Here is a 10953-nt window from a genome sequence, read left to right as displayed (position 1 = left end):
TATGAATGAATATAAAATGAATAAAATGAAAAAACAATCAAGTTAATCTAACCTGGATTTCAATGTGTTTCTGTTTCGTCACGTTCTTAGAGTTCGTCATATGAAACTGTGGCTGAAAACATATAAAACACATCAGACGCAGTGTTATGCAATGTCACGTCCTGATTTTACAGTAAAACTAATTCAAATCTGACTGGAAAGCTGATGTATGTTGATAGACGTGACAGACCATGGTGGTTTGCCACCACTGCACCTGTATTATTCAAATCGAGAGAACTCTCTCAAAAACTGCAGGTCATACGGTGGTTTTACTCATAGCGAGAGGTCGACTGTTTCAATTGCTATTCTAAGTTGATTAGTGGTGGTGCATTCTTTAAGCAACAGCATCTCCACAAGTCTAAATGTCTTGGTTAAGTAACAGCACTGACTACCACAATGCAACAGCTGATATCACCCTGCTGTGTCAAGACCAAGTGGACAACATTATGCTCTGGATGGGCGTCGCTATACTTTGCTTTGTTTTTGGGTTCCCTGCAGCTGTTGCCATACTTATGGACTTGTTTCAGAAAAGAAGAAAAGGGATCCCGTTCTCTCCCATTGAGGTCTTCATTTTCAATGTCACTGTCATGGATGGGGTTTATCTGGTCTTTCTTCAACCAGAGACGTACAACTACATAGATGGACGAAACATGGTGTTTCAAACATTTATTTCCTTCTTGTATTCATTCAATTTGTGTGGGAGGCCTCTCTTCATGACCTGTATGTGTCTGGACTGTTACACAGCTGTGCTTCATCCAGTTATCTATCGGGCAAAAAAGAGTCTGACTCCCCGGGTCCTGATGGCTGTTGGTGTCTGGATTGTGACCATCATTTATGGTTGTTATTTTGCCATTGTACGTGATGAACATTTGACTAACATCATCCTTATCTTGGTTTTTGTTTGGACTCTCCCTGTTATTGGATTTTGTGACTCCTGCATCCTTTGGACCCTGAATAGATCAAGCCCTGGAGGAAGATCTATCCACCCCCAGAAGAAGAAGGTCCTGCAGATTGTTATCAGCAACACTGTTATTACCTTAATTTCCTATGTTCCTCCATTAACTACTGTGTTGGTGTCCCACTTTCTGAGCCTGAATGGAAATACCTTTCATTGTCTTATGGTGATTCCAGTGATGCGCATCACTGTAGTAGCACATATAGTTGCTCATCTCCTACATTTGAACAACGTGGGAAAACTCGAATGGCTGAAATGTTGGAAGCAGAAATGAACCTCATGCAACCTCTGTTTGGTCTTTTCAGCTTTAACTTGCCAATATTTTGTGAGAGTGTAATAATACATCTATCATCACATTTATCGTAACTAACTGCGGTGTATTAATCTAGTTCTTCTGGAGATAGTTCGATATCTGAGGTTCACAAACACATGGACGATGAGTTGGACTATTTTTCAAAAAGCTGATGCAGAGGGAAATCTACAGGGTTGTCAGATTTTATGCAGTAATATATGCAGGTGTGAATGAGCAAATATACCACAAACTCTTTTAATAAGCAACCTTCCTAGTTGTATTATTGATGGGACTGCATGGTATGGAAATTATGTCATTGTATTTTTATTTTCATGGTTGTAAAATTGTTGTTTTCTTAGTGTGTGTTGGTAATTTCAACATTTAGGGGAAACTGTCTATTTCCAATGTGTCGTCCATATCAGAATGCCTTTATTAGTCTCCCGAAGGAGAAATTCCATATAGAGTTTAAGATGTAATCGAACTATTTGTGTAGCGATGAAGACACTAGGAGGTCAAAATCTGCCTGCCTTTTAAAACAATGCGGTCAACTAAATAAAAGATTTTAATGTAACTTTTTTATTTTTTTTTTGTGTAAGCGTGCTGGAAGAATGTCTTGTTTCTGTTAATAATAAGTTAAATGTAACCGCTCTTTGTATTGCAACTGTGTGGATTAGAATAAAGGAAGTTAATGCTGTTATATGTCTTCTTGCTGTCTTCATCTTTAATCTTAAATGTGTTTCCTGAAATAACATCAGCTGTGAAGGAGGCTACTTTTTTCAGTACATTTATACAATTATCTAACCATATAATATGCCCAGAAAGTAAAACTGATCCAATAAATACATGTTGTGTTTTATTCACTAGGTGTTATTAAACAGCTGTCTGTTGCTTCAACAATATAGAAAATAGTATTGACATCTGTCAGTAGTCACCACTTCATTTGGCTAAAAGACAACATCATCTACCATTTGCAAAATACTGATGTTGACAGACTGTGGTGATGGATGCATGTGATAAATTAGACACCGAGAAAAGAATTGCATATTCAAAGCAAGAGACATTTTCCACAATAGGGAAGACACCTGTTAATGTCATACTATATTAGTCGAGTCCAAGACCACTGAGGGAGGCACTTAAAAAGCAGTTCCTTTTACTTGACTATATAGTACACTTTTTATGTTGTATCTTATCAATTGTGTATCAGCATGTGTATTGCACAGGTTTTGTGTGGGGTTTACTCCACTTAGATATTGTCTCCTTGATTAATGTTTTTATATGCCTGTGTTTTATTATCTTATTGTTTCTTATTTAAATTTTGTTATTATAGCTAATTTAATTTTGCAAATAACATAACGATATAATACTGCTACCACTAGAGATAGATAGATAGATAGATAGATAGATACTTTATTCATCCCCAAGGGAAATTCACACCAAGGGAAATTCACTACTACTACTACTATTATTATTATTATTATTATTATTATTATTATTGATGCTGTTGTTTTAAGAGAAAAATGACATGAGCAACCATAAAATCTACAGTTAACGTACAAAAAAATCAAGAGGTCAATGAATCACGTGACATGGTGACGCATAGCAAAACAGGAAGTAAAGTTAACAGTAACGAACTCTTCTGTTTTCAAAATAAAAAAAACACGTTTACAAAAACATGTTCTCCTGCGTAACCTCTACTGAATTTTCAAACAACGAGGCAAACAAAACAAAAAACATATTTCTCGAAACTAAAAGATCAGATCGCACAAAGATGATACGATATCCGTGATGTTTTATCACAGAAAACAAAGGTTGCCACAAACGTCCACCGATGAGTGTTTTATTTTGGTAATGACTGCCGGAAACGTTGCATGAGTGTGAAACTTGACCCTGACCACAGAGCAGGGCAACAGTGGACAAACGCTACTGTAACCGTGAAACATTTCAGGCCCGGTTTGTCGCCACAAACGAGGAATGGCTGTCTGGTAATGTGGGCCGTCGGATGTGGAAGCCATCGATGCCGCTGTCGTCCCGCCGTGCCTTTGTGAGTTCTGACAGGCCGAGACCCACCACCATGGCCTCAGCGTTACACCGCTGCACATCTGTCAGACTCCCCGCTGTTGCCACTGTCGTCCTGCTTCTGGCGTCGGCGAACACTGTACAGTCCTCTCAAGGCGACAAGGAGCCGGTTTACCGAGACTGTGTGAAGCAATGTGTCCGGACCAACTGCACCGGAGCTCGGCTGCGGGGCTTTCAGTCTGCCCAGCCGCAGTACATGGCGCTGACAGGTGAGTTGTTGTTGTTGTCGTCAGGTAAGTTAAGCTAACTTAGCTTGCTAGCAGTCTGTAGCTACACTTCTCAACAGTGTGCCCACTTAGCAATCTTATGTCTGGCTATGTTGTAGCATTTGCTGAATTCGCCTGTCTTTGCTAGTAGTTAACATTCAGAAGCTGCTTTGTACAGTATGCTGCAGTGTGACGTTGTATTTTCCCTAACTTTTGGCGTCTCATGATGGGTGATACTGTTTCAGACTGGAGCAGTGGGACACAGTATCACCGTAAGTTGCAGTGAGTTGAAAGCCAGTTTTTCCGGCTGAGCAGGTGTCACGAAAGGCCTATTGTATCGTGTGAGGTTTGAAAACACAACAGCTCATCATCTAATCGCCAGTTGAAAGTTTTACACAAGAGGAAGGAATTGGTACAGGTTCATCCAGCCAGAGAGGAGACATTGTCCCCTTTTCTCCAGCTGCAGACAAGGAGAGCACATTTCAGGGCTGCCATTCATTCTATTGATTAGTCTGCCCATTATTTCCTGCGCGATCTAGAAAAGGTCAGAAAACAGTGAACAAAGCACATCATAATTTCCCAAAGCATAAAGGTGACATCTTGAAATGCCTGGTTTTTAGAGCAGTACTCAAAACATATACTTGTCTGTCATTTGTCTAATTGTTTCAGTTCTGTACAGTTAGTCAAAATATTTTCCAGTATGTATTTTATTGTTGAATATTTGTACTGAGTTTGACCCTTTTACCTATGTCGGCATCTGTTCGTGTCCTCAGCTCCTCTCTCTCTGTTCCTTTGTTCTAGGTTGGACATGTCGTGATGACTGTCGCTATCAGTGCATGTGGACCACCGTGGGGCTTTACCAGGCCGAGGGGTACAGGGTCCCGCAGTTCCATGGCAAGGTTTGTGCTTCTTACAGGGGCCAGTATGTGTGTCACACCGAGCTTCATCGTAGAATCACACCTGAAGCTGAGTTCTGTCCTCTAAAAGAGCGACGTAATCTGTTCAGCATTGGTTTCTGATTTGAGGCAGTTAATGAGTGATTTATATTATTTTTTGCATAGTGGCCGTTTGCGCGCTTCCTGTGTTTTGAGGAGCCAGCGTCTGCCCTGGCCTCTCTGCTGAATGGCGTGGCTTGCCTTCTCATGCTGCTGCGCTATCGGAGCACGGTGCCACGCCAGAGCCCCATGTACCACACCATCAACGCCTTCTCTCTGGTGAGTCCAGTTCTGCGTCTGTCAGAGTGAGATGGAGGAAAGGAAAGAATTTACACAAATAAATACACCAGTATTAGACTTGACACTCATGTCATGGCAGCTTTACCGTGCTTATTTAACAAGGGCCTGTCTTTCTTTAGGTGTCTCTTAATGCCTGGTTCTGGTCCACAGTGTTTCACACCCGGGACACCTATCTTACTGAGGTAACAGTTGTTGACTGCCTAGATTAGAGTGTGTTTATTGACCCTATTTTCCCTTTTTTGAGCCCAAGTGACTAATGGAGACAGCAGGTTTTGAAACTGGTCCAGTATTGAGTGTGAGCACAGCTTCCGACAGCAGCGAAGCAGGCTGCGATGTAATCCCTCTGCGTGTTTGCACACCATCAATGTTCATCCACTAAAAGTGATTGTTTTTGCCACTGACAGGATGAGATTGTTATTCTAAGTGTCTGACAGCATTATGGTCAGGATCTCTACAGAGATAGACCTTTCTGTGAAAGGGTAAGATCCTTTTTGTTTAACCACGGATTGCTGCTATATCGCTCTCGCCTAAGCCGCCAGACTCCATTTACAAAAGTAGTAATTTTATCATTATTATAACACGTTTCATTCAAACTTGACACTGAGTTAGATGTGAAAATATGGAGAGGGATGGCAGACATCAGAGAGACAGGAGGCTGTCCCTCCTGAGAGGGATGCGTTGAGTCGTGAGCTGACGGCAGCTGATGGCTGTTTGTATGGATGCAGACCAGGGAACCAAAGCTGAGCACAGCTAAAAGCAACTTTTTCACATTTAGTCGCTTTATTCAGCGTTAATTAAATATAACAAACACCACTTGTTGCAGCTTTATTGTTGGTGAAGTGTAGAACTGCTAAAATATCTTTCCATCTGCCAGACCACCTCCTGAGATGAGTCTTTTTCTGTTTATTGGCTAATAAGCTTAGCTAATCAGTAACACCCTAATGCCATTACTGACAAGCCCTCCAGCTGTGTGCAGTATATTGTCTGTAACATTCAACAGACACAAGTCTTTGTCTCTTGGTCTTGATGTTGATTTGTGTCGTCAGTAAGTCTGTTTTTGTCTGCTTGTGTTGATCTCTTTCAGAAAATGGACTATTTCTGTGCAACAGCTGTCGTTCTGTACTCAATCTACCTATGTTGTGTCAGGTGAGCTCTAAAAAAGGAGTTTTCAAACAAACACATCTTCTGGGACTCTTATGGTTAATGTAAAATACATCTGTTGTTTCTGCTCTCACTGCTTCCCCCCTCTCTTCTTCAGAACATTGGGCCTGAGGCGACCCGGGGTGTCCAGCATGGTGGGAGTCCTGCTCATCTTGGCCTTTACCTCTCATGTGTCCTACCTGACCTTTGTCAGTTTCGACTATGGCTACAACATGGCTGCTAACGCCAGCATCGGTACGGAAAATGCTCCATAGTCCCATTGAAGCTCATATTTGGTTGATATTTCTAGGAACTGATCTACAGTCTTAAGGTGACTCTTATCTGGTGCCTTGTCCTTCAAATGTGTCTTTAAAGGCATGGTGAACCTCCTGTGGTGGCTGTGTTGGTGCTGGCAGAACCGACGGACCCTGCCGTACTGGTGGAAGTGTGGCTTGGTGGTGGTGCTGCTTCATGGTCTGGCCCTGCTGGAGCTGCTGGACTTCCCCCCAATGCTCTGGATCCTAGATGCTCACGCCGTGTGGCACCTCAGCACCATACCGGTCCACTTCCTTTTCTACAGGTGGGTCGGCTCGCCTACTCTGCCTTTGTTTCACAGCTTTCCTGTAGTGTCATCAAAGCAGGAGAGGAACGTTTGAGGCGCATGTGGATGAATACCTACTGAATGACCCTTCCTTCATTCTCCCTCCAGTTTCCTGATAGACGACAGCCTCTACCTGTTAAACACAGAGAAGATGGGTGTCAAAGTCGAGTAGGAGGAGCTCATCGCCTCTTCACCATGCCTACACCCTCTCACTTCTCCAATCAGGGCACCCGAACACGGAAGTAGCTCAGCCTCCCAGATGACATGCATGACACCACACTGACTTCCATCAAAGTAGACTTTGTTTACATTTTTCTTCTTCTAGTCTTTTTTTGTTCTTTATTCATTTGGGGGTAATTTCTCTCTTCTTTTAGATTTATCACAGCTGATGCTTGCTCTACTTAACATTGCCTTGTACTGATGTGTGCTCTACGGTTCTTTTGTCATTTGTTGTAACTGCAAAACAGGATGAAGGAAAAAGTTTTGTATTCTCCCACAGCAAACCCATTTTACTGACTTCCAATTGGGATACGTAGTGTTTCTTTCGACTCTCAGGTACTTCTGAAATTGATCCCCTGAACCCATGATTTGACTCTCACCAGCCTCTTGGAAGTCCAACACGCTTGGCTCTGCACGAATGGCAGTTTGTCATGGCTGACAATAGATGGCACCAAATCCCTTTGCCAGGCCGTCATCATATGCTCCGTTTTGATCCAGCATGTGTCGGGTCCATGTGTGCCAAAAGTGGACTGGTGGACACAGAGAGGTGCCCCTTGTGAAGGGAGGGGCTGCCAGTAGATTGTTCTAGAGAGGTGGGGAAGGGGGGGGGGGGTTATGTTTGGAAGCTATTCTAGCTGACTGTGTCTCTTTCTTTTTCTCGCCATCGCACCTTCATTGTTGTGCCTCTGTTGTTTCTCTTCATTAGAAGTTCAGATTTTCATTTTCATCAGCTGCCTTTAGTTGTTTTAAATCCTTTTGTTGTTGTCGGCCGGTTTGTGCTTTGTTCTGTTGACGCTTCTACTTGATTTTGAATTTGGGTGGGATATGCCTGATGATCATAAACTGTTGTTTTTATTCACCTGGATTGCCTTTTAGTGTGAGGAAAAGGAGAAAATGATTGAGCTGGGATCAATAAGCTGCAACAGGAAGCTGCAGGCTTTTTTTGTTTGTTTGTTTGTTTGTTTGTTTCTGATTTAACTCTGGGGTTAGGCGGTGTGTGTGTGTGTGTGTGTGTGTGTGTGTGTGTGTGTGTGTGTGTGTGTGTGAGAGAGAGAGAATGAGTGTTTAGGTGTTTGTTTGACACCCATTTTTGATTTGGTTGCATTTCTTGCTGTAATAATCTCCAGAATGGCACACACACACAACCAGCTGCTTTACAGAACACTGTTAAATGATGAAATCATGTCAAATGCTCCATTTATTTCCCTCCATGTCTGCCTTCCACACTGTATGTCAGTGCCCGTGTTTCTTTTTTGTAATCAAATCTTTTTTTCCCTCACAGTTGGCACCAAAACTCTTGAAGTCATACCATGTATGTCTTCATTCCTCACAGTTTCCCTTCCATATGTGCACTTTATGTGTGTGTCTGTGCATTTCCATGCATTTTTTTTTTGCTTGAAATTCTGCCCATGCCTTTGTATTTCTGTGTGAGAATGTGAACAATGACCAGTACGTGTGTACACGTTGCCTTGATGTAACATTGTGTTGTTTTTGCCATCATGAACTGAATCACTGTGTGTGTGTGTGTGAGCGAGAGGGAGAGCTAGATTGTGCTTGATCCTTTTGTAAAACTACTGATGTGTCACAGTGTGTGTGTGTGTGCGTGTGTGTGTATACATACAGTGCATATGTTGGAGGTTTGCCGCGTGAATGTGTGCGAGACGACGGGTAAATTTAGCTTTGCTGACAGCCTGTGATGGGGGTGGGGGAAGACCGAGGACGAAAGTCATGGAGAGGTTGTCATAGGTTTGGGTGGCAAAAAAGATTCCTGAAATTGTGGCAGAAATACTGGCCTTATGAGAGAAGACACTCAAAGTGTATATTCTATTTGTTATAGGTCAAAATGGTTTATATTCTCAGATGTATGTAGTAATATTTATTAAGCTCTGGCCTTCATGAAAAGGTGTCTGGGGCCCATTTATGACAATAAATATATAAGAGCTAAAACTCGAACAGCCCATTTGGGAAAAAAAAAAAAAAAAAGATCACAAAATCATAGTCAAAGCTGAAGCTACTTTGTCTGCTTATAAGAAACTTGTTGAATCATTTCATTGGTATCATTATGGTTAGTTAGAAGATTTTCCAGAGGAATTACCAAAAAAAAAAAAAAAACTATTCCAAAGTTTTTGCTCTTTAAATCATTTCATTGTTCACTTCCCTCCTCTTCCTTCACTCATCTGCTGCCCCCTGCCTGCTGCCCTGTGCACCATCACCTCTCCAACTGAGTGCACTTTCCTCCACCTCACATCTGATGTTTGACCAAAAATAAAAAAAAATAATAAAAAAAACCCTGAAAGAAATGGAACTAATAAAAGTGTTCTTTGTTGATAAGGAATGGGGCTCGGTTCATCATTTTTCTCCTCTTCCGTAATCTGTGTCAGTGGTCCAGTTAATAAGTGCATAAATATGAGTAGACAAGTGGAATAACATGCTGTACACACCACTGATTAAGGATAAACATCTTTGCATGGGTAAGTGTGCCTTTAGACATGTGCTCCCTGCACTATCAACACAACTTTGTGTAATTCTGTGCACTTATTTTGTACTTTGCTCTATATTCTCCATGCATAGCTCATAATTCGTTTCAATTCGGGGGCAGAAGAAGTTTTCAGATCCTTTGCTTAAGTAAAAGTATCAATACAACAATGTAAATATACTTTATTACAAGTAATGCAATGCATTCAAACTCCTACCTTAGTGAAAGTACTAGTATCATCAGCCAAATGTAAAGTGTTAATACTGATGTATCATTAGTTACCTGAAATGTTGTGGAGGTAAATACTCAAAGTACAAGTACCAAATATCTGCACTGAAGTACATTCCACTGTTGCCTAACAATATATTAGCACCATGCCTGATAATGTATTTCCTCCCTGCGCTGCTCATTGAATCGACCTGCATAAGAACTTGAACCTGTCCGTCAGTATACTAAACTCAAGGCACAGGACACAAAAAGTGGCTCCACAGTAAGTGACATGTGTAGTCTCTGATTCATCGCTCCCCTCTTCCACTGCAGTCTGAAGGTCCTGCTGACCTTGTACCATTTGTGCCAGTGTTACATGTTCACAGTCTCTGAGTTGTCATTATGTCTCTAGTATCGCCGAGGCAGATTCCTGTGGGCCTGTGTGCTGCACTCTGTCGTAGTTGTTCTTGGACTCTTTCACTTGCACACAGTATCTCTCACCCACTTGCGGGCCTCCTCCATGCAGATCCCAACAATTAATGAGTCCTATAGACGATTATAGCCAAGTTTTTGTTATCTGAGTCATGTTTTCAGTGTATTTTTTAAGAAAAATGACTTCCAAATGCACCCTTTTATAGCTAAAATGAGGATTTGCACATTTCTCCAGAACCAGCAAACGTTATCCAAGACTCGATGCCTGAGAACTCCTCCTAAAACTTCATTCATTTTACAGACGTTTACAGCTGAGAAAATCGTACAACCAGAGTGCGGAATTGGCTCTGTCCCTCGAAGGCCTGCAGCATGCTGACTTATTCTGTGGGAACCAAACATTTAAGCAGGACCGGGACCACTCGCCCATGTGAACAGTCTGGGACGTGTGCTCTGCGTGGCTCAGTGAGGAGCTTTTTGTTGCTTCCTGATAGCTCTGTGCAGCAGGTTGGACTCTGACCCTGGCTGCTGTGGGTGGGGGAGAGTGGATAGATTGGGATGAATGGAGTTTATTCTTCCTCCCTCGACTCCTGATTTGTGACCGTGAAGTGAAGGGCATGAGAAATATGAAGATGCTCCAAGGCAGCATAACGCAAATCATTTCCCTTTTAGAAATTCAGTGGTACTCAGATATCCTTCGGTGAAGGAAGTCGTGTTGGAATATCCATGATTTTTTTAAATTAATGATTAATAAAGTCATTAATAACAGCCTCATAGAGGCCATAGGCAGACCTTCCTCTTTGTTTAGCCATTGTCCTGTTACACTTGACAAATAGTAGATGTCGATAATGGTTTATGCAATTGCCATGAGTTTAATGTCGAGCAGTGTGGTGCTGTATTTACTCAGGTACAGTACTTAAATACAGTTTTGAGGTGTTTATGCTTCAGTTTTCTGCTACATTATGCTTCTGCTCCACCACTTTTCCAGATTAAGATTTATAACCTTAATAAATCAAACAGCATCTTACATATTGTAGATGAAACCCCCAAACCGCATATAAAGTTGTGAAAAATTTGC

At 41.8% G+C, this 10953-nt stretch overlaps 1 protein-coding gene across 1 annotated transcript; it reads left to right on the top strand.

Annotated features, from left to right (window-relative positions):
• The first annotated feature begins 3154 nt into the window (after window positions 1–3154).
• Window positions 3155–8767, top strand: pgap3 (post-GPI attachment to proteins phospholipase 3). Its single transcript, XM_076760303.1, has 8 exons — window positions 3155–3571; window positions 4370–4467; window positions 4630–4782; window positions 4923–4985; window positions 5888–5949; window positions 6062–6198; window positions 6319–6523; window positions 6653–8767. The coding sequence occupies exons 1-8, from the start codon at window positions 3286–3288 to the stop codon at window positions 6714–6716; spliced, it is 1068 nt and encodes a 355-aa protein (XP_076616418.1). The 5' UTR covers window positions 3155–3285; the 3' UTR covers window positions 6717–8767.
• The last annotated feature ends 2186 nt before the right edge of the window (window positions 8768–10953 follow it).

The sequence above is a fragment of the Chaetodon auriga genome, chromosome 20, assembly GCF_051107435.1.
Source record: "Chaetodon auriga isolate fChaAug3 chromosome 20, fChaAug3.hap1, whole genome shotgun sequence".
In the NCBI taxonomy this organism is placed as follows: Eukaryota; Metazoa; Chordata; class Actinopteri; order Chaetodontiformes; family Chaetodontidae; genus Chaetodon; species Chaetodon auriga.
Note: the sequence above shows the minus strand (reverse complement) of the source record. Positions and strands in the feature narration are given on the sequence as shown.

What these genes read in the sequence shown, in the direction of transcription:
- pgap3 (XM_076760303.1), top strand. Translation starts at nt 3,286, where the DNA reads ATGTGGAAGCCATCGATGCCGCTGTCGTCCCGCCGTGCCTTTGTGAGT. An exon ending in TCCCGCAGTTCCATGGCAAG is followed by an intron (nt 4,468 to 4,629) that starts GTTTGTGCTTCT and finishes TTTTTTGCATAG; the next exon opens with TGGCCGTTTGCGCGCTTCCT. An exon ending in CCATCAACGCCTTCTCTCTG is followed by an intron (nt 4,783 to 4,922) that starts GTGAGTCCAGTT and finishes GTCTTTCTTTAG; the next exon opens with GTGTCTCTTAATGCCTGGTT.